The 24476-nt window shown below is 34.7% G+C and overlaps 1 protein-coding gene across 1 annotated transcript in view; it reads left to right on the plus strand.

Annotated features, from left to right (window-relative positions):
• The window catches only part of LOC129216375 (acid-sensing ion channel 4-A-like), an 86753-nt gene extending 62911 nt beyond the window's left edge, over positions 1-23842 (plus strand). The window contains exons 8-13 of the mRNA XM_054850588.1: positions 12682-12745; positions 13809-13860; positions 19222-19250; positions 19334-19406; positions 21392-21515; positions 23757-23842. Of these exons, the coding sequence (XP_054706563.1) occupies positions 12682-12745; positions 13809-13860; positions 19222-19250; positions 19334-19406; positions 21392-21515; positions 23757-23842 (428 nt within the window). The remainder of the gene's footprint in view (positions 1-12681; positions 12746-13808; positions 13861-19221; positions 19251-19333; positions 19407-21391; positions 21516-23756) is intronic.
• Positions 23843-24476: the final 634 nt, after the last annotated feature.

The raw sequence follows: 24476 nt of genomic DNA on the forward strand, positions 1-24476 counted from the left end.
AGCGGTGAAACTATTGCTGAGAAATTAATGAAATTTCGTATACAATTTAATGAACGGATGGGAATTTTTTTGAGGGAATAAAATAACAGTTCAAATTTTCGGCACTAGAGGTCATCGCATTTTTATGAGTTGGCAACGAAATTTTGTACCCTTTTTTCATCCGCTCAAACAAATCCCCATTTTTTTCATTATTTTGCCCACAAAATTTCGTTAGTTAATTTCTAAGCAAAAGTTTCACCACTAGACAACTTGAAAGTTGGGTCATTTAATTATTGACACCTTGTACAAAATCGCTCGTTTGGAAGAAGAATGCCACAATGCGAAACTTTTTTAATTTTCTGGTTCTTCTTGTTTTTTTTTTTCGTTTAAAGGCCTTCAAAAACGTTATTTTCTTTGGAAAATAATGATTGATTTTTCGTTCTAATATTAACCACTGGGGAGCACAGCAAACTTACTTTTCTTCACGCTAATTGCCTGAAGAGTTCAATTTCAAACGCTTCTCCTGTAGAATTTCATTTCTTCGTAGTGTGGCACCCTTCTTCCAACTCATTTTTATTTCTGCTTCAAACTTTCAATATTTTAACCCTGCATCTGATTTTGAACATTTTTGCAATTGGAAGTAGGCATCTAGGATTAATGGTTGCGAAAAGAGAGGTCTTGCAGGTTAAAACGGAACACCTTGTATATAATGTGTGTGTGTACAGTCTTTTTATGAATCGCGATTTAAGGAATCTCACCCAATTAGCCCAGTCAATAAAGGTTTCGTGTCGCAACTAATTTAGGGAAAGCTAAATTTTTGCAGGTTGTTATTACATAAAGTATACACTAAAAAAAATACAAAGTCCCGACCCCCACCCGTCTTGCTTTCTCCCCCATCCCCTCCGAAACATTGCAAGAGCAGTACTATGATTATACGCTTTTCGTCTCGCAACTAACTAGGGGAAAGCTGAATTTTGGCAATATGTTAGTACATAAAGTACACACTAAAAAGGCACAAAGTCCCGACCCCCCACCCCTCTTCCTTTTCCCCCAAACCCTCCGAAACATTGCAATAGCGGTACTATGATTATGCGCTTTTTGTGCCGCAACTAATTAGGGGAAAGCTGAATTTTGGCAGGATGTTAGTACATAATGTATTCTTTAAAAAGTACAAAGTCCCGACCCCCACCACTCTTTCTCCCTCCCCCGTCCGAAACACAGCAAGAACAGTACTATGATTGTACGCTTTTTCGTGTCGCAATTAATTAAGAGAAAGTTGAATTTTGGCAGAATGTTAGTACGTAATGTATTCTTTAAAAAAGTACAAAGCCCCGATCCCCACCCCTCTTGCTTTCCTCCCCACCCCCTCCGAAACATTGCAAGAGCAGTACTATGATTATGCGCTTTTCGTGTAGCAATTAATTTGGGGAAAGCGGATGTTTTTCAAGATGTTAGTATAAAACGTATACACTAAAATAAGACAAAGTCCCGACCCCCACTCCTCTTTATCCCCCCCTCCGAAACTTTGCAAGAGCAGTACTATGATTATACGCTTTTCGTGTCCCAATTAAATACGGGAAAGCTGATTTTTTTTCAAGATTTTGGTATACTAAGTATACACTAAAAAAACACAAAGTTCCTACCGCTATTGCTTCCCCCCCTCCCGCCCAGTCCGAAATATTGCAATAGCAGTATTATGATTATACGCTTACAGCTCGAAAACTAATGATGATACCGAAGTATTACTTTTTTTTTATTTCACTTCTTACAATATTATAAACCAGTGGTGCCCAACCTACGTCCCATGGGTCACATCCGGCCCATGAAACTGATCAGTGTGAACCGTTGTTATGCGAAATGTTACAACTCGAGGACTCTGTAGCAACTGGTTTCTGAAAAACAGATTGCATTCAAAAAAAAAAAAAAAAGGCATCAAGTTATTATAACTACAATTTTTCTTTTATAAGGGGTCATTTAACAGTTTGTTGGCTTGGTCTGAAATATTGTTACAATGCATTCCGCTACAGTGTCCACACATAGACGTACAATCGAACCCAGTTTTACGATAGCTACAGTTTGTAACACAATGTTTCACAGTTGCAAGATATTAGTAGGAGAATTTTACTTGGAGCAGAGAGGTTATTGTCATGATGTTAGGAATCAGTCTGTTGCTTGAAATATATTTCCAAACCCATTCTTCTGCTGGAAGTTTAAAATCTAACTAAATTTGAGTAAAGGTTTGTGAAAAGCAAGTAATCACAAAAATGTCCCTAAAATCCACTTTTGATTTATCAAAACTTTCACCGACTTCAGACGTCACTCGTCAACATCTTTTTAAGGTTTCCACCAGAGTTTTTAGGGTCAACACCAGATTCAAATTTGGTTAGGTTTTAAACTTCCCCCAGAAGAGTGGGGTTGGCAATTATACTTCATGCAACAGACTGATTTCTAAGTTCAGGAAGATGACCCCTGCTTCAAGTGAACTTATCGAATTAGTATCTTGCAATTGAAAAGATTAGGGTAGGTGGGGGTAAAGCCCCGCGTGGGGTAAAAATCCGCACCGACATTTTAACGTGATCACCTTGGAGTAAGAAATTTACCTTTAGGTGCTGGGTTTGTCCTATGGACACCTATTGATCAATGAAATTTTGTCCTGACTAGGCACTACAGAGACGAGAAAGGGGGATAAGTCTGTTTTTTACTACTTTGATCAAACTTTTCTAATACATTATTTGAACATTGTAAAATGTAGAATTTGAAAAGAAAAATCAATGAATTACACGTTAATACTGATACATTAAAGCTTCACTTTCGCGTGAAAACATTTATTCTGATGGCTGCTTAAAAGCAACATGGCGCGTTTTTCAGAAGGTGACAAAATGGGGAAAATCCCCGCAGTTGTTTTGGGGTAAAGCCCCGCATCTCCAAAAGGGGAAGGATTCTCTCCACTCAGCTGAAAATTGTCTCATTTTTGAAATATCATTAATATTTTTGTTTAGCATGTGTTTTGTACAACTTATTCAACTTAAAAAATTAATTGTTGGTGGACATTTACTCATGAAGTTTTAATTTGGATAAGTTTGTTAGGAAAAATCTTACATTCATTTCAATTAAAATATGCTTTCATTATGTAATTATTTTTTCTCTTTTTTTTGAACATTTACGTACGTTTAATTTTTTGTTCTAATACCTTCAGAAGAAAAACAATTCAGAACCATGATAAATGTCGAGCTTAATGAAGCACATGACTTAATTGCAGGCATCTCTTCGTTCTGCATGGTAGACATTAAAGTTAGGTTCAAAAATATCGATTGAAGACATCTCTGAAAAATGGAACAAAAGCTTGGGGCTTCAAAGAAGAAACAAGTTTTCCTATCATTTCGAGTTAAACTGAAGAGAATAACTTGAAGCTTATCCCCGCACAATGTGACCCAGATAACTTCAATATGACAAGAAGTGGGAGGGTATGTAGAGGTTTTTTTTTTTTACATAAAACATCTAGAAGCCTGCAAACGTATACAGGAAGAGTCATTGGAAATGAAGACATTATTAATTCATTGTCGTAACCTCAGCAGGACACGGTCCATCCACGACGAAATAACATTTTTAGAAAACTCAACTTAGTGTACTGTTTACTTAAAGCACTAGGTACTACATATTCGATTAAATTATAGCCTCAGTCAATTAAACTAATTTTTATAATGCGGCTGTCATTTTTCCCGGGTAATTAATCCTCCTTTTGTGGAGAAGAAAATATTATTTTTGTGACAGAGTTAAAAAAAAAAAAGATTGAACTTTTAAAGCGTGAGATATTTAAGTTTTGTACTGCTGAATAACAGTAAACCGATGGTTCAAGGAGGTTTTTCAAGTGTTTTTACCAAGCAGTCACTCTTTTTAATCACATTTATCTTGAGTGGGGTAAAGATCCGCATTGCGGGGTTTTACCCCATTTTGTGGGGCAAAACCCCGCAATTTTGTTTTCCCGCTAAATTGTAATTTTCTCAATTATTACTAATCAGATGTAGCTATAATTTGGAGGGATTATAGGTAACAACCCACGCAATGACTCGAATTTGAAAAAATGGGAAAATATGCCCTTTATTGACCATGGTGGTATAAAAACTGAAAATCGCGGGGCTTTACCCTCACCTACCCTATGTGTTTCAAACTGTATCTGTCATAAAGCTAGGTTCGATTGCAACTCTAAGTGTGGACAGTGTAGTGGAATGCACTGTAACAATATTTCGGACCAAACCAACGAAATATTAGAAGATGGCCCCTTATATAAGACTTAAAAATAAAAACCAAAAGTAATATTAAACGTCAATAATATCCGCTGCGAGAAAATAATCAGTTCAAATATACTATTCTTGATTTATTTAAAGCTTAAATAGTTAGGCAAGCATTAGCATTATTTTGTAGACTATCGCCGGCACAAATGAATTATAAACTTTTGTAACAAATAATTCCATTATGGTAGTAAAAACTTTAAGTGAACTTCATTACATTGTTGATCCATTTCAAGAAAATGACTATTATCATATTATTATCTGTAAATTTTGTTCAAACATTTTTTTCCAAGACGGAATGATAAAAAGCTATTAATTTATTGAAGTTACTTTTTGGTTTTTGTTGTGAGATTTCTGCATATGATTAAGTCGGTGAAATGGTAAAACTGAGCTATCTACATAAAAAGTGTATGTTTCATAATTTGTGTATAACAGTGGTCCCCAACAATGTTTTCAGAAACCAATTTCTAAATATTTGGCTAACAATTTGTAACATTGTCATTAATCGTGCTCTTCGAGTTGTAACATTTCACAAAACAACGGGCAACACGGATCAGCTTCGCGGGCCGGATACGGCACCTGGGCCTTAGGTTGGGCACCACTGGTTTATAATATTGTTAGGAGTGAAATAAAAAAAAAGGAACACCCCGGTAACATCATAAATTTTCAAGCTGTACGCGTATAATCATAGTACTGAACTGATCAGTGTGCAGTTTCGTGGGCAGCATTGGGGTCGGGACTGTCTAGGTTTTAGTGTACACTTTATGTACTAACATCGTGCAAAAATCCAGCTTTCTCTTAATTAGCTGCGAAAAGAAAAGCGAATAATCATAGTACTGCTCTTGATGGTCTAAGTGTTTCAGAGAGGGGGGGGGGAGCAAGAGGGTAGGGGTCGGGACTTTGCGGTTTTTTAGTGTTTTCTTTATTTACTAACGTCCTGCCAAAATTCAGCTTTCCCCTAATTAGTTGCGACACAAAAAGCGTATAATCATAGTACTGCTATTGAAATGTTTCGGAGGGGGTGGGGGAAAGCAAGAGGGGTGGGGGTCGGGACTTTGTGGCTTTTTAGTGTATACTTTATATACTAACATCCTGCCAAAATTCAGCTTTCCCCTAATTAGTTGCGACACGAAAAACGTATAATCATAGTACTGCTCTTGCAATGTTTCGGAGGGGGGTGGGGGAGAAAGCAAGAGGGGTTGGGGTCGGGACTTTGTGGCTTTTTAGTGTAAACATTATGTACAAACATCCTGCCAAAATTCAGCTTTCCCCTAATTAGTTGCGACACGAAAAACGTATAATCATAGTACTGCTCTTGCAATGTTTCGGAGGGGGGTGGGGGAGAAAGCAAGAGGGGTGAGAGTCGGGACTTTGTATTTTTTTAGTGTATACTTTATTTGCTAACATCCTGCAAAAATTCAGCTTTCCCTAAATTAGTTGCGACAAAGCCTATTTTTTTACCTTCATTGACTGGGCATCTGAACAATTTCAAAGAAAAGCAGTAATGCAGCTGAATAAATAATATAAGCAGACGGATTACTCAAAATTTCATTTAACAGTCTTAATATTCAAAACAGGTTGTGCATTTGAGACAGTGGAGCTTCGTGCAGGCGTAAATCCATCCACTATAATATTAAATCTGTTCGCGTCCGTCTGTCTGTCTGAAGACCGATCTTCTCACGAGAACCGCTGCAAATCGAGAGTCAAGCGAGATGCCGATCGGTCGAAATTTTTCAAATAAACACCTTTTTGCGCCTTGGTCTGCGCGCCGAAATTTGCCGCCTTCGGCGGCTGCTTAGACAATTTAGTGACGATATTAATCAATGTTTTTCTCTATATATCAATATTATCATTCGCCTTTTTACGCCGATGTTGCCGCCTTTGGCGGCTGCTTAAACAAATTTCGTGGAGGTATCAATCAATCTATATCATTAGTACTTTGAATAAAATATTTTCTAGATCTATCTCCAGTTCCGTCATTTGGAATATTTTTAAAGGAGGGGGAGGGGAGACACAAACGACGTACTCTTCATGCAAATTTTGTCGAAAAATAACAAAAAGCACTTCCACTTTTATGTGAAAGCATTGTTTTTTCAAAGTCATGGTGTGTGGGGGGGGGCACTGACACCCTGTTGAAATTCCTTAAATGACGGGCATGTCTCTTTCTTGCTGTCCATCTGCTATATCGACCTCTATATTTGTCTATCTATCAATCTATACGATCTATGCATATCTACCTCCTGACAGTACAATCTTTTTTTATTTATATAAGTATTAATTCGAAAACAAAAACATTTTTTGTCCACTCAACCTCTATCTCTGTATCTACCTAACCTAACTGCCAATCCGTAAGAAAAACAAAGATCATGAAAAAAATCGCGGAATCTATTTATTTAATCAAAATAGCCCGAAACAAAAAAGGCTCTCTGTTCCTCATAGTGTTCAAAAAATAGCGCTTGCAAAAAAATAAAAAACTAAAAAAAAAAAAGGTGAAGAGAAGGCAAACGATTTCAGTTGGATCACGTGATGAGGTATGTTCGGAACTTAGCCGGCAAGCGAACAGCTCGCGTTGTATTCTGCCATCAAAAATTTGTAAAAAAAAAAAAAAAAAAACTATTGCGTATTTTTAAAAACTTTTTCTTCTGAAGGGGGCGAAATGTTTTTACTATTACCAACTAAAATTTTAGAATTGAGGGTCTAATACTTTTCGCAGGATGAGTTTCGAAAAAAAACTAAACTCAGAAAAAAATGCAAAATAAAAATATTTTCAAAAACCTATAAAAAAAATACAAAAAATGCTCTATCTTCAAAATTTTTTCATTCATCATATTTAAAATTAAATTCCATACACTATAATACAAAAAATATTTGTGTGGTGCGATTGGTTCGGGGTCTGTGAGATAAAAAGTACTAAAAAGTGCAAAAAAAACTCCATATAAAACATAAAATAACTTTTTTTCTAATTTAAATATCAAAAATCGAAGCCCGAGGTGCACATTTTCGGCAAAAACTACACCTGTATACCAAATTTCATCTTTCTAGGCCTTACCGTTTTCCCGGGATGCGCGCCACACACACACACACATACACACACAAACATCTTATTTTATTACTAGCCGCCTGCGGCGACCAGCTGGTTCACCTTCTTACGCCATTCGCCTTTCTGTGCAAGCAGCCACCTACGGCGGCTGTTTGGCTAACTTGTCATTTACCTTTTTACTTCAAGTTTGCCGCCTTCGGCGGCTGTTTAAATAAATTAAGCAGCAGTATTAATCAATCCTTCTCTCTTTTTTTTTTGTGCCATTCACATTTTTACGCCAAGATTGCCGCCTTCGGCGGCTATCTACCTTTACGATCAATCTCTAAATTTTCTTATCCATCTCTACTTATTTTAACCTCCCGGTCATTTCCTAATAAAAACAAACATCACTCAAAAAAACGATTTAAAAAAAAAAATCCCCGTAGTGTGCAAAAAGTAGCGTTTGACAAAGATGAAAAAATCTCGCTGTTTTTATTGAATTAAATGCGCACAACTATGAAATGTAACATAATATAGATGCAGCAAAAGGTCCAGCTTGGGGGGGGGGGACGGAAAAAGAAATAAATGCAATCCCTAAATAAAACAAAAAAGGAAAGAAAAAAAAGCAAGCGCTGCTGGAAAAACACGTGATCATCACGTCATAAAATGTAGAAGTAAGCTATATAGTAAAAAAAAAAAAAGATTAACATTGCTTGCGATTAAGATTCCATCGTAAATATCGAATAGAAATCCAAGTAGTGACGTCACAAGCATAAGAGTTTGAAGAACGCTTTTTTTCGACCGATGCGTGAGGAGACATGATGTGTTCAGCATTAAAAAAAATTGTAAAAAAAAAAAAACTATTGCGTATTTTTAAGAACTTTTTTCTTCTGAAGAGGGCGAAATGTTTTTACTATTACCAACTTAAATTTTAGAAATGAGGCTTTGATACTTCTCGCAGGATGATATTAGAAAAAATAAAAACCAGGAAAAACTGCAAATTAAAGGTTTTTTCAAAAATTCGTAAAAAATACAAAAATTGCTCTGTCTTCAAATTTTTTTCATTAATCATATTTAAAATTAAATTTCCTACCCTACAGTACAAAAAATATTTGTGTGGTGCGATTGGTTTGGGGTCTGTGAGATAAAAAGTACGAAAAAGTGCTAAAAATCACATAAAACATTAAATAACTTTTTTTCTAATCAAAATATCAAAAATCGAAGCCCGAGGTGCACATCTTCAGCAAAAACTGCACATGTATACCAAATTTCATCTTTCTAGGCGTTACCGTTTTCCCAGGATGCGCGCCACACACACACACACACACACAAACATCTTATTTTATTACTAGCCGCCTTCGGCGACCAACTGGTCCGCCTTTTTACGCAATTCGCCTTTTGCGCCAGGGTTGCCGCCTTCGGCGGCTGCTTACACAATTTAGCGACGGTATTAATCAATGTTTTTCTCTATATATCAATATTATCATTCGCCTTTTTACGCCAATGTTGACTTTTTCGGCGGTTGCTTAAAAAAAAATTGTCGATGGTATTAATCAATCTTTTTCTCTATACATCAATATTATCATTCGCCTTTTTACGCCAAGGTTGATCGGCGGCTGCTTAAATAAATTTTGTGTTGAATAAAGTATTTTCTAGATCTACCTCCCGTTATGTCCTTTGGCATATTTTTAAGGGGGGGACGGGAGGCACAAAGGGCATCATACTCTTCATGCAAATTTTGTCGGAAAATAACAAAAAGCATTTCCACTTTTATGTGAAACATTGCTTTTTCAAAGTCATTGTGTGTGTTTGTGTGTGGGTTGGTGGAGGTGGGTGTGGGGGGGGGGGGGCTATTGATCCCCCGTTGAAGTTACTCTATTTCTTACTGTCCATCTACTGTATCCACCTCTATATTTGTCCACCTTTCGTTCTCTCTAACCATCTATCTATACGATTCATGCATATCTACCTCTGATAGTAATTAACAATCCTTTCTATGTAAAAAAAAAACATTTTTTGCCCACTTTATATCATCTCTCTATCTATCAAACATAACCACCAATCCCTACAAAAATCATGCAAAAAACCGCGGGCTTTATTTATTTACTTAAAATTACACGCAAAAAAAAGGCTCTATGTTCCCTGTAGTGTGCAAAAAGCAGTGCTTGCAAAAGATAAAAAAAAATCACCGCTTTTATTGAATTAAAATGCGCAAAAATATTTGACCAAAAATAAATATAAGCAAACAGTCCAGAAAAAAAAAAGTTGGAAAAATAAAGATATGAAATCTCTGAACGTTAAAAAAAAAAAAAAAACAAGTGAAGAGAAAGCAAACGATTTCAGTTAGGTCACGTGATGAGGAAGTGCGGAACTCAGCCGGCAATGCTTACAGGTCGCGTCGTGTTCTGCATTTAAAAAATTGTAAAAAAAAAAACTTTTGGGTATTTTTAAAAACTTATTTTTTCTGAAGGGGGCGAAATGTTTTTACTATTACCAACTAAAATTTTGGAATTGAGGACTCAATACTTTTTGGAGGATGGGTTTCGAGAAAAACTAAACCCAGAAAAAAAATGCGAAATAAAGGTTTTTTCAAAAATTTATAAAAATTACAAAAATTGCTCTATCTTCAAAATTTTTTCATCATATTTAAAATTAAATTTCCTACACTATAGTACAAAAAATATTTGTGTGGTGCAATTGGTTCGGGGTCTGTGAGGTAAAAAGTACTAAAAAGTGCAAAAAAAACGCATAAAACATTAAATAACTTTTTTTCTAATCAAAATATCAAAAATCGAAGCCCGAGGTGCACATCTTCAGCAAAAACTGCACATGTATACCAAATTTCATCTTTCTAGGCGTTACCGTTTTCCCAGGATGCGCGCCACACACACACACACACACACAAACATCTTATTTTATTACTAGCCGCCTTCGGCGACCAACTGGTCCGCCTTTTTACGCAATTCGCCTTTTGCGCCAGGGTTGCCGCCTTCGGCGGCTGCTTACACAATTTAGCGACGGTATTAATCAATGTTTTTCTCTATATATCAATATTATCATTCGCCTTTTTACGCCAATGTTGACTTTTTCGGCGGTTGCTTAAAAAAAATTGTCGATGGTATTAATCAATCTTTTTCTCTATACATCAATATTATCATTCGCCTTTTTACGCCAAGGTTGATCGTCGGCTGCTTAAATAAATTTTGTGTTGAATAAAGTATTTTCTAGATCTACCTCCCGTTATGTCCTTTGGCATATTTTTAAGGGGGGGACGGGAGGCACAAAGGGCATCATACTCTTCATGCAAATTTTGTCGGAAAATAACAAAAAGCATTTCCACTTTTATGTGAAACATTGCTTTTTCAAAGTCATTGTGTGTGTTTGTGTGTGGGTTGGGGGAGGTGGGTGTGGGGGGGGGGGCTATTGATCCCCCGTTGAAGTTACTCTATTTCTTACTGTCCATCTACTGTATCCACCTCTATATTTGTCCACCTTTCGTTCTCTCTAACCATCTATCTATACGATTCATGCATATCTACCTCTGATAGTAATTAACAATCCTTTCTATGTAAAAAAAAAACATTTTTTGCCCACTTTATATCATCTCTCTATCTATCAAACATAACCACCAATCCCTACAAAAATCATGCAAAAAACCGCGGGCTTTATTTATTTACTTAAAATTACACGCAAAAAAAAGGCTCTCTGTAGTGTGCAAAAAGCAGTGCTTGCAAAAGATTAAAAAAAAATCACCGCTTTTATTTAAATAAAATGCGCAAAAATATTTGACCAAAAATAAATATAGCAAACAGTCCAGAAAAAAAAAGTTGGAAAAATAAAGATATGAAATCTCTGAACGTTAAAAAAAAAAAAAAAACAAGTGAAGAGAAAGCAAACGATTTCAGTTAGGTCACGTGATGAGGAAGTGCGGAACTCAGCCGGCAATGCTTGCAGGTCGCGTCGTGTTCTGCATTTAAAAAATTGTAAAAAAAAAACTTTTGGGTATTTTTAAAAACTTATTTTTTCTGAAGGGGGCGAAATGTTTTTACTATTACCAACTAAAATTTTGGAATTGAGGACTCAATACTTTTTGGAAGATGGGTTTCGAGAAAAACTAAACTCAGAAAAAAAATGCGAAATAAAGGTTTTTTCAAAAATTTATAAAAATTACAAAAATTGCTCTATCTTCAAAATTTTTTCATCATATTTAAAATTAAATTTCCTACACTATAGTACAAAAAATATTTGTGTGGTGCAATTGGTTCGGGGTCTGTGAGGTAAAAAGTACTAAAAAGTGCAAAAAAAACGCATAAAACATTAAATAACTTTTTTTCTATTAAAAATATCAAAAATCGAAGCCCGAGGTGCACAACTTCAGCAAAAACTGCACCTGTATACCAAATTTCATCTTTCTAGGCCTTACCGTTTTCCCGGGATGCGCGCCACACACACACACACACACACACACACAAACATCTTATTTTATTATATGTATGTATAGATATGTATAGATATGTATAGATAGAAGACAGCTTCAACGTTCTTAACTCTTTTCAGCGTATGAAAATTGTTTCTTTAGCTATGTTTATTGATTGTAGTGTAAGTTTACCATTCACCGGCCTCATATTTTGGTACATTTAGGATGTGCGACTAATTATGTTTATTTTGTTGCACTTTTTCCCGTCACATGGGTGAGTTTTCGAATTATAATAACTATCTTTTTCCTTCCTGTTTCTATTTTTGATATAGTTTGTATCGTTAAAAGAACATGTTAAATTAAGATTGTTTGCATTTCTTTAAGCGAAACAGAGTTAAACAAAACAGATTGTTTTAAAATACTTTAACAAAAGCTGAATTGGAATCTGATGATTTGGTATTAAATTAATGCTTATTGGTATTTATTTAGTCTTGGTGCTTTAGTTTTACGTAATCAGCCAAAAAGTGTGTGTCATTTTATATAAAAAGCTGATTCTAATTGTACATAAATATTTCTTATATAGTCTATCAGATGTAATGCATTTTAACGTGAGCACAAATTATAGTTGATAATGCATATATTTTCATCTTTTGTGCTAATTGAAAATACTCATAACTTGTATCATTGATAACTTTGATTAACGTTAAAGAGATTTTTGCCAAAAATATGCTCTACTGGTGTTTTGCAAACCTTGCATTACGCGTATTTATTTACTTCTTAGCGCTTTAGAAACTGATGTCAGAGTAATACAAAAACATCAATTGAACATCTCTTTCATTTTTTAAGTAGCCCGTGCAACGCCGGGCACGCAGCTAGTATATATTATAGCTTTTTTTTTTGGTGAGTTAATTACACTTTACTACAAGAATAAAATTTAAACGTAAAAGAATAATATTATTTTTTTTTCTATCTGACAGGCATTCCAAGATTCCATGAAAAAGCGAGAGCTGAATGTTCCAGACAGTGTACAATGCCTTGCAAGTAGGTTTTTCTTAAAATAAGACTGGGGTAATGGCAGCCACACCTAAGGGAAAATGAATATAAAACTTTAATTTGCGTTAAATGTGAAACGCAATCATGCAAAATTGCTTATATATAGTATATTTTACATATTGCAGACTCAAACTGAGCCTTAATTAATCTTACCAATAGGAAAAAAAAATATTTCAACATCAGAGCTTTGACCGGTATTATCCCTACCCCGGGGGAAATGGCAGTCAGTAATGTCATTTACTACTTAATGGTTGTAAAATAAAAAATAAGAGGATTTTCAATGGTATAAGCACGTTAAATTAAAATCTTTATATTTGTTTTATTACATAATTCCGCTTTTTTTTATATTACAAAAAATAATTGAAAGTATAGACATAATATGAAGTCAATGATTAAAAAAACACCTTTCCAGGGTAAAAAAAGGATTACAAATATAAGGGCAATGCCAATATGTTTAGATAAGTTTATGAGCTTTTAGAAGCTCAAGTTAATTTTACTTTCCAGAGCACATGTCACATAAATACCTCTCAGAGGCGTCGTCATTACCTTGAGGGTGGTGACACCATTACCCCCAACCGCATGCTTTCATTCAACGGCAAAAAAAACAATGCTTAAAACGTTAATAAAACACTACGCGATACGACATCGTTTACATTGTTCTTATGAGATCAGTCTCGTTCCAAGAAAGGTAAACAGTAAGAGCTGATGAGGAATTAAACTATTCTCTTTCTTATAAGGCGAAACGTCAAAAGAGTATTTTTTACACTACAGGCAAACGATGACTGGCAAGATGGCCAGCGCTTCAGTAGTACATCTATAAACTACCGTGAAACCAATCGCGCACCAATCAGTTTAAATCTGAGTTATTCACTTTACGAGAAATCATAGTGACCGCCATTACCCGCTGACAGCCATTACCTCAGTCTCTCCTAACTTTGTGATAATCTCTCCTTGCACTGCATAAATGTTTCCGATTTCAAATTTAGAAAGAATATTGTGTGTTTAATAGTGAAAATTAAAATATTCGAATGATAAACGTTTATGTTTTCAGAATATCAACTTATGAACTCCAAGTTCAAATTGCTGACAGTGAAGGACAGCGAGTAAGTAAACATTTTGCAGTCATACGCGGTAAATTTATATTCTATATCTATTAGGTTCTTTTAAAAATTAACGTTAGGATTTCCACACATTTTGTATGTGAAATTCATCAGCAAAAGAGAACTTCTGGAAAATTCAAGCAATAGAAAGTTGGAAAAACATGCAGGGCCGACGAGAGGCTATGCCAGCCTCGCCGGAAACTAAGGGTACAGACCTTGGGTAGGGCGGGGGAGGCGACGCACAGTGCGGCAGCCTATTGACAAAAGTGGAAAATGCGACTTTTTTTCCCCAACTTGTTTTATTGTATTAATCCGTTCATAGTGATCTTGGTGAGATGGAATTTCAGCTTTTAATCCGAGATCGTAAAAACAAAGGAGAGAAATCATGTTTGAACAACTAACAGATCGCATTTCTCTATCAGTGGAACAAGTTTGATTTAATACGCTCTTCTTTCGTGTTGAGGACACATCGGCAATTTTTATGATTTTTTTGTATTCCATTTAGCATGGAAAGCATCAAAGAAGGTGAGTAAGATCCATTTTTTTTTGTTAATATCTTTGAATAAAATTTCTTTGTTAATGTCTTTAAATAACGTTTAGAAAGAAAAAAAAATTCAAATTAACAGTGTCAATTTTGACCCAAAACATTCTGAGTTTTTGAAATATTTTGATTTAATAACGATCATAGACCATAAATATACATGTATTTCTTGTTTTAAACTGCTTTGAATAGTTCTGGGTAATTCTCCAAAAACCTAACATTTCCCAATCAATTTTTTTTTAAATAAAAATGTCGAAAAAAACTTACTCTTTGTTAAGAACTTAAGAGAAAAATAGAGGAAACTTACTTTAACTATGCTATAATCAGGGGCGTAGTTAAAGGGGGGGGGGTTTGGGGACAACCCCCCCCGAAATGTTTGTCCCAAAAAAAAGGAGAGAGAGAGAGAAAGAAAGAAAAGAGAAAGAAAGAAAAGAGAAGAGAAAGAAAATAGAAGAGAAAAAAAAAAGAGAAGAGAAAAGAAAAAGAAAAGAAAAAAAAATCAAAAATTTTTTTTTCTGAATAACAGTGGTCAAAAATTCACTTCGCGCTCCCCCCCCCCCCCCCCTCCAGTGCCATTGAAAATCAGCTCAATGAGTGACCCTCAAGCGTAAAGACGCCTCACTCCTCACTGTGCTGCAACATTTTTTTGATAATTGAGTGAAATTTCACACTTCTCTTTAGAAATGAGATTGATTTGTTAAATCTACGAATATGTAGCCTTTTTTTGTCATAGATTCTGAAAATTGTTAAGTATGTTTAATTTTATGAGCGGCGCAGTGGGAATATTACATACAGTTGAATCTGTATGTTTCGAATTTCACAGGATGGAAAAAATCGAGATAAAGAGGTTTTAAGATACGGGGGCTTTAAGAAACTTTATAGAAATTTGGAATATGATGGTGAAAATTTGAAATCGATACTATAGAGAACATGGGCTCTTGATCAAAATTCCTCTGTATTAGTTTTGTTAGGTCTTTGTTCTATTATTACATTATTATGTGCTTTATTGCCAGTTTAAAGAAACTTTGAGCATATCTTTTTGAAGAAAACGTCTTTTATTGCTTTTTGGTGCCTGATTTTTTCTTTTTCTTGTTTTTTGATTAATTATTTATCCTCTTGAGGTTAGCAATTGCTGCAAATCTAACCTGGCCAATATTCTAGGATTTTCCTTTTTTCTTTACTTGAAAAAATCTTAAACTTCCCTCCTATCATCTTGGTTTTCTTTAAGGAATCATAATTTTAAGAAAGAGAGCAATCACAGAACAGTACTAAACCAGATAACAGAGCAAAATGGCTTTTAACTTGAATGACCTTTAACCATGAACTTGAAATACTCATCCATAATGCAACTAATACTCAACCTGTGAATTTCACCCCTTTACTCTTCTTCCAGGAAAGTGCTCGAAACGACTGTCCTTTCGTTAATTTTCCTAAAAAACCTATTCGTGGAACGCATTTCTCCTTTTTTTGCCCCCTCAGCCCTTTCTGTTTCGAGTTGAAGAAAATGCTTTTGCTTGCTGCTTTGAAGTTCATTGGGCTTCGAATCCGAAAATGATAGCATAGCCGGAATTCGAGACATAAGGTTTTTGTTGGTGTTGTGCTGTGATAGTCAAAACGGCCTTTGCTAACCAGAAAATCCACCGCAATCACATCGATTTGTCGAAAATGTCAGCCAGTATTTACTGCGTATTCTTTTAAAAACGTTTAGTCTGAACTATTTAGAATAGTATATTCTAAGTGAACGTTGTTGTATAATGAAGAGAGCAAAACCGATAACAAGCTTTTTACCCCCCCCCCCCCCCCCGCAAAATGTAAATGACGAAAATGGTTGCTCTAAAAAGAGAAAGTTAACGTCCTCTGAAGAAAACGAAGTACAGTCTGCTGAAGCAGCATTAATTCCATCGAACCCTTCTGAAGGAAATTTTATTTTAATTTAAAAGAAAAACTGCATAGCATTACAGGAATAAAACGTTTAAAAACGAAATGAATCTAGACTGTTCTGTACTATTTCTGTTAGCTTGGTTCGCATTAAAAAGTAGAAAATAAACAAGACTTCTGTTTATAACACTCGAAAATTGCTGTTGCTCTCTCAAATAGATATTTATATAAATTCTAAAGCAGGTAATAAAATTAAAAATAAAAGCTTGAAAGGAGAACAGATGGTATGCAGCTTTGTGCAAATAACTTTCTACCGCCTATATTTCTTCCCTCTTTTTTAATTCAAATTTTATTAACTGCTTTAGAATTAGCATAAATGTAAATACATATAAAAAGCAACATATAAATATAACGATATGAAAAGTCATTTCATTTTTTGCAGGTTATAATCAAGAAGTCTTTTTTTATTTTATTTCATGCTTTTAGTGCGAACCAAGTTAGTAAAAATAGTCTGATCACCGATGAGATTGAAAGTCAAACATCCAGTTCACAGGCGGAAATGGATCCATCTATTAGCTTTCAGGGATGCCAGCTTTTGTAGATGTGTGTTAGCCTCTAAATTAAGCAGTCACACTGAAATGAACGGAACACGCTCATCAGATATTTGATTTTCCCCCTGATTTGGATAGACTGGTTTTGACTAGACCTGTTGCTAGAAAGTTTCACTTTAAATTAAATGGAGGAAAAGGAAAAAACAGTTAAATTTTCCAAAACATTACAAAAAATAAATTAAAAAAAAAAATTCTTTGATTTTGTTTTGTTTGACACAAGTATCGAACTTGGGGCACCCCATTCCAAAGTATGTAAAAGTTCACACACACACACACATATATATATATATATATACATATAAAAAATAAAAGAAGTAACCCCCCCCCCCCCCGAAAGTCGGGTCTAGCTACGCCTCTGGCTATAATAATATACAGGGTGTTCCGCTTTAACCTGCAAGACCTTTATTTTCGCAAACGTTAGTCCTTCAAGTATACTTCCAATTGCAAAAATGTTCAAAATCAGATGCAGAGTTAAGATATTGAAAGTTTGAAGTGAAAATAAAAAAAAAAAAAGTGTCAAAAAATACAAAATTTAACTTTTTATACGGGCCCCAGGTCCCCTAACTTACATTTAGGGAAATAATCTCCATTGAAAAATAATCCTAACACAAAAAGTTTGAAATTAGAACGACCAATATTCACCGAGATATGAAACGCAGCGTTATGTAACTTACACCTCTTTTCACTCACCGTGATAGCACCTTTTGGGGGAAAATATAGCAGTTAGCAAGTGCTTAAAATTATATTGTTACAAATTCCGTAAATAGTAATTATTTTTATGATTAATTTGTTGTAATCTAGCTAAATTTGGCGTTTATTCCATTTTCTTTTATCTAAAATTGTCTTATTAAATCACCTGTAAGTAGTTTCTCGTAATGAATATACAACCCCCTTACATTCGAATGAAGTATACCTGTCTTCCTCATTTCTGAATGATAAGATTTGTGAATGGAATAAGGAAGTATGAGAAATTGGTAGAACACTGTAGGATTTTCTGGATCTTTTTTCTTTGCTAGGTATAAAACGCCGGGCGTCTTGTGAATGCGCTGGAAGGTGTATTAGCTTTTGTGCTGTGGTTTTGCGTATTGTTGATGTAAATACGTATGTAACCATTTAGTTTACGGTGTTAATTGATATTTGCTTAATAGCTATGGTTAATTTAGCAGTTACTAACGATATTTCTTGTACATAGTTGTAAATAAATCTCCTGTGTTTTTCTCAAGAACTGTGTCGTCATTTCAAGAAAGTTTGAAGTTGCACCGAACTCGGAACAATATGTGCGCATAGAGTGTGGTTTTTCAAATTGTTCGAGGTTTTGCAGTGTGTTTTTGCGTGTCACGGCATAACATTTGCATTTATTTTTGCATAGCAATCAAAAATATAAATATCTTGTTTTTCTTACTTTGAGGATCTATCATTCTTCTGAAAGAGCGATAAGTTCCAATCTCATCTTCTGTATGGTCCCTTAAAACTTTGATCTGGAATATCTCCTTGAATTTTGGTCGTACAAAGGTGAAGTTTTTTATGTCAGTAATTGTTTTTAATGGAGATTATTTCTCTAAATAATAGTTAGGGGACCTAGGGGCTCGTATAAAAGTTAAATTTTGTATTTTTTGACTCATTTTCATTTTTGCTTCAAAATTTCGATATCTTAACTCTGCATCTGATTTTGAATATTTTTGCAATTGGAAGTAGGCATCATGGACTAACGGTTGCGAAAATAAAGGTCTTGCAGGTTAAAACGGAACACCCTGTATATTACAAAATCCCGTCAAGAACGACTTATGTCCACTTCCACCGTAAGAGCGCCGCACTGTGGGACGTTTCGGAATCTGAACAACAGTATAAGTTTTAGTTAAGTTTTATAGGGGGAGGAGGATTTATTGAAAGTGAGAAATCGATTTTTTAGAAAACAATTATTTAAGCTGTAAATACTTATACGCTCAATGCTTATAACTTGCTATTCCGTAGACAACTTCCGTAGGCATTTTAAACAGGCTATTGTCAAGACATTTTGCATAGGCTTGAGCAAGGTGTACATTTTTAATATTCATAACCAAATGATTATGTTAATTTTAATGCTGTTTTATATTGACTTCATTTGATCATCATTTTACATTCTGTTAATTTTGCTAAATAAAGTTAATGAGGTAAGAGTACATTTTCATAATGCTTCATAAACAATATAAATGCACAAAAGCTGAAACTTGTTTAAAAAAAAAAAACACTTCACTTATTTTGAAAATTAAAATTTCGTATTAGAATGTATGATCTTATACATGGATTTCAATAAGAAAACAGCTTCAGTTTCACAAAATCTTTTTTAATTTTCAGGGATCTTGTGTGAATGAAACCGATTTATCGTAAGTATGGTACTTTAGAAGTTAGAAATAACCAGTAATTGCCTATAATTTCGTCATTTTGTTTTCTCTTTTTTGCATTTTAGATGCGTAGTCCTCGTACAAATTTTTATGGAAAACATGGAAATAACGACGTTCACATATACACCCAAATTTGAGGTATGAGTTTAGAAACGTTTTAGATTTTAATGTTATGTACATCAATTTTTATTTTTTAACTCATCAGAAAATTTAATTTTTAATTGATCTATTGATAACACTCATTGGTCCCGGGAATGAAAATTTCAGTGTAGAAACTTAAGTATAAAACCATAAAATAATCTTACTACCAAACAGCAGGACTATGAGGGTTACGGATCTGGATGAAATTCTAGATTTATATCAATTCACGTTAGATATGAACCTAAGTAAAGCGGTTTGACTGCATAGGCCCTAGATCGGTCGCAAGGGGCCATTCATTAATTACGTAACGGCCCCGAGGGGGGGGGGGTTAGAAAAATCTCTACATACCCTTACTTGGGGGGAGGGGGTTCAGACCCATTCTTCCGCAATATTTTCCAAGTCAATATTTTATATCAGAAATCGTGCGGTCAAGTGGTTTGGCTGGGATCATATTTCATTTTCGTCTGAAAGGTAGAAAACGTATTAGGATGGTATATTTTATTTCTAATATGATATGGTATGTTTTATTTCTAATTAGTGTTGCAACATATAATATATTTGAAAAATAAAAATCTTTGATAAACGTCAAACTAGGAGTCTTAGTGTACCTGATCCTTTCCTAGAAACATTTTGATATTTTGAAAAACGAAATTATATTTTACGTAAAAATTGGAAGGAGGGGTTTGAAAAATCTTACACACCTTTACATAGGGGGAGGGGGGTTCAAAAGTTGCCAAAATCATCCTTACGTAATTAATGAATGGTCAACAAAGGGGGTTCAAAGTTGCTAGTTTAGCTCCAGAAAAGCAATTTTTTTCCCTTGAAATTCAACTTTTATTTTAAACTCTTTTCTTGCTATTGCATCCTTGTATCACCTAACTGAATGCACAATATAGAGTAAATTCTCAAAAAAGAATGCATTCACAATATAGAGTAAATTCCCTCAGCCCTACGTTGTACTAACAAGAGACGCGAAAGATGTTAGGAGAGCAAAAAACATAGTGCCAAAACTTCGAATTCCAAAGCAACCGCTACTGCAGTTCTGAAGCCAAACAAGCAAATTTAGACCCTCCATGCAGCCAAAGTAGAGTCTATGCACTTAAACTGCTCTTGTATATAGTACCGATGGACCAAAATCCGGAAGTTCGTCCCGATTCGCGAACCTCAACTTTTTACCGTCTGAACCAGATGGATTTCCAGTACTTCAGAACCGCAATGGCGTTTTCATTGGAGTTTGAAACTTTGACACAATATTTGTCCTCCCAACACATTCAGCATCTCTTGTCAGTACAACGTAGGGGGGGGGGGAGATTTATTCTATGGTTCTGAATGCATTTAGTTGACTATGCTGCAATGCAAAGTACAAGAAAAGGATAAAACGAAGCTTAATTTCAAGGGAAAAACCATTGATTTTCTGGATCTAAGATAGCAATTTTGAACCCTCATTTGCGACCGAACTAAGGCCCTATGAAATCAAACCGCTTTACCTGGGTTCATATCTAATGCGAATTGACCTAAATCCGGAATTTTCTCCAGATCTGTGACCCTCAAGTTCGTGCCGTTTGGTAGTTAGTTTAATAGTTTTACAAAATAAATACATAACCTTATCAGTTCATCATTTGCATATTTTTTGAAAAAAATAAATAAATCATAAGTGTAAATACAAAGACATGTTACACTTCGAATTGTTCATAAAGTTTTTAAAGTTTATTTATTAATGAGGACTTATTTTCTTTAAAAAAAAATTTTTCTTTTAATATTTTTACATACTAAATACATAATTTTTATCAGTTCATCTTTAAATACTTTTTCTAGGGAAAAGGATGGAAAAAATATACAAAATAGATGAATAAATGAATAATAAATAAATAACTGTCAAAACGTCATATTAATGATGTACCTTTTCTTGCATTTAAAAACTAAATTTTTCTTCGCCTTGTTTTGGTGATTTCATAACACATCTCTTTTTTTTTTCTTTACAGGCAGTTGGAATCTTAAGCTGGATAGGCGGCTATGTGGGGCTTTGGTTAGGCATTTCTTTACTACATGTGTACGATTTCCTCGAAAAATGGTTTTTCTACTGTATAACATCTTTACAAAAACGGAGTAAGAAAAAAGATAGTTCTAATAGGTCTCAATTTCGTCACTATTATCAAAACCAGAATAAAGCGATTAAAAGGTGACCCTCGCTCTTATTCTAGAACTTGTTTAAAAAGTAGCAACATAGCTAAAGGATAAAATAATTAAGAGAGTTCCATTACAACGAAGTGTTTCCGTTTTTTTTTCTTAAACGAAGCTAAAATTTTAATAAAATAAGTTTTTCCCGATTAGATTGACTTCATTAATAAGGAATTTAAACCTCTGAGAATGAGCAACTGTCAGACCCTGATAAAAAAGAAATCAGAAAGGAAGCACATTCTGAAGAAGGCCTTGGCCCTCATAGGGTTGTCGAGCCAATGAAGAAGATGTTTTTCTCAGTGTGATATGAAATTAAAATACAAATACAAACCATCAATGGGTTGTGAACCCGCTACGCTGGTCTTAGTCAATCTTATCATTTCCCAATGAAGATTAAGAATCCTCTTAAAACTATCCAATTTAGCTACTTTCGGTAAACTATTCCGAATGCCTACGACCCTGTTGAAGTAAAATTTTTTTGATTTCAGGATTAGCATGGGGTTTGAACAGCTTAAAACAATGACCCCTGGTTTTGCCACTTATGCTAACGTTTACATCACACTCGTCCTCCTTTTATTAAGCTTAAACAACTGGATCACACTTCCTCTAATTCTCCTTTGCTCAAGACTGTACATATTTTACATTCTAAACCTATGATCATAATCGAGATTGAAAAACCCATTTACTATTTTCGTAGCCTTCCTTTGAACCTTTTCCAATTAATTAATATCTTTCTAAAGATAAGGACACCAAAACTGAATAGCAAACTCAAAATGAGGTAATTTGTTTCATATTTTATCAAAAATCGTATCCTCTAAAATGTGTACACAAAAATCGTCTTTCAAGTGTGGAGCACTGGATGATTTGAAGCCAAATGCACTTAGTAACATTATAATTGATGCAAATAAGGTTAGACAGATTTATACCAAATTTGCAGGCATGTTGACATAGAAAGAAAAATAAATAATTTCAAAAAATTCGAGGGATTTATTAAAGTGCTTTGTCGCTTTAAACCCAGAAAATTGATAATGGGCTGTGGTTTAGGCTGAGCTCCGGTGTGGTTCCTACTCTACACTCCAGGGTGCAGCGTACTTATGACTAAGCGTAGTTTAACCGTTGGTATGGTGTAACGAAGGCAGCTATGATCCAGACCAGGAGCCGACAAATCCCTGATCCAACAACCCCAAATGCATTAATTTAAAATGAGAACTTGAAGGACGAATTTAAAGTAACCAAGTCAATGAACCGGCGACTCTCCAGTTATGTGTCCAACCACCAGATCACCAAGGTCACCGAACGTAGTCAACCAACACCACTGAGACCAATGCTTCACTCGATGCGCGTCTTATCAGGCTCAGTCATTTCTCAAAAGATCAAAAGCGCCGACTTGCCCGCAAGAGTGCGCTGTAGTATAACCGGGCGATTCTTTGTTTACATTAGTTAACGTATTATTTCTGCTGTTAAAGGATAGATTTTTTCTGTCTTTAACGTAAAATTTCATTGACATGGGTTAACCGATGAGTAGAACAGGGCGAATTGATGCCGGAACGGCGTATCAGTTCTATTTTTCAGGGGATTTTTTTTTTCTTTTCATGTAAAGCTGGTCCCAACTCAATATTCAACTATTTCTCTCCATTAAATTAAATTAAATAAATACTATTTGCATTATTTTGGGATTACGCAGGGCCTGATTACCGCACAGTCATCCTAGGCCTGGGCCAGGGGAACCCTCTTCCTTAGGGGCCCAAATGTTTTAAAAAACTTATGAATCGCAATGAAAAATCATGTATTTTTGTGAAAATAATCAAATTCCTCTTTTGGATAAATGTTAAACATTATTTTAACATTATTTCTCTTTGACTGAAAGTGATGAATACAAGGGCGCCTTCAAAGCATTGTGAGCCTTGGGCCTCACGTTTAGTTAGTCGGCCCCTGGGATTACGTCTAACATTTTTGAGACATTTAAGGTGAGTTGATATTGAGAACGGTTTAAACATTACTCTTCTAGGAAGGAATCCTTGCTGTTTATAAATTATATTGTATTTTACTGCATATTTAAAAGAGGTATTTTATGGCACAATCGCCAAGATTTTGACAATAATCATTTTATTTCACAATATCGGTACGAATGCAATACATATTTTCTCTTTTTATATTATTTCGTTACAGGCAAGTCACTTGACTTGGTGAGTTTTCTCTCTACCTTGGCGAAAACTGAAAAAAATTACACTTACATCATCGACGGCGAAAATTAAAAAGTAAAGATTGCATCGTCATAATCATGTTATGATTGCTCCTTTTTCTAATTTTAAAAATGTACACGCCTTCAATTTCTATTTATGACTCAGTTAACTTATTCAGCTGATTATGTTAACTGAGTCATATAGTGATGGAGAACTTAAATTGATTTGGCGAAATGTTTTAACGAGATTTCTGATGTTATTTTAAAAGCTCGTTTTTTATTTGGCGAATTATTTTACTTCGTTTTGATTAAAAACCCAAGAAAAAGACAAAATAGCATATTGTTTCGACAAATAAATAAATTAGATCATCGAAAAGCATTCAAAGTTTTATTACATAATCCTCCCATTAAATGAAACGAGACGCGAAACAACATTAAAAGTAACGATTTCAGTAAAATGTAAAATAATCCGCTAAACAAACTATGTTTGACAATTAAAAAAAAAAAAAAAAAGCTTCATTTTATTGGGGGGGGGGGAAAAATATGGGACAACAAATAAAATGAAAAGTAATCGCCCAGATTTGAAATGCACCGTGACGCACATAATGTAATCATTTGGCGTCAGAAAATTTGACGCGAACATGGCGAAACTTTTTCTATTGCTAAAATTGCTGCCGCAAATGTTGATTCTTCTTACATTTCAATGG

This window comes from Uloborus diversus, chromosome 2 (assembly GCF_026930045.1).
Source record: "Uloborus diversus isolate 005 chromosome 2, Udiv.v.3.1, whole genome shotgun sequence".
Taxonomy (NCBI): domain Eukaryota; kingdom Metazoa; phylum Arthropoda; class Arachnida; order Araneae; family Uloboridae; genus Uloborus; species Uloborus diversus.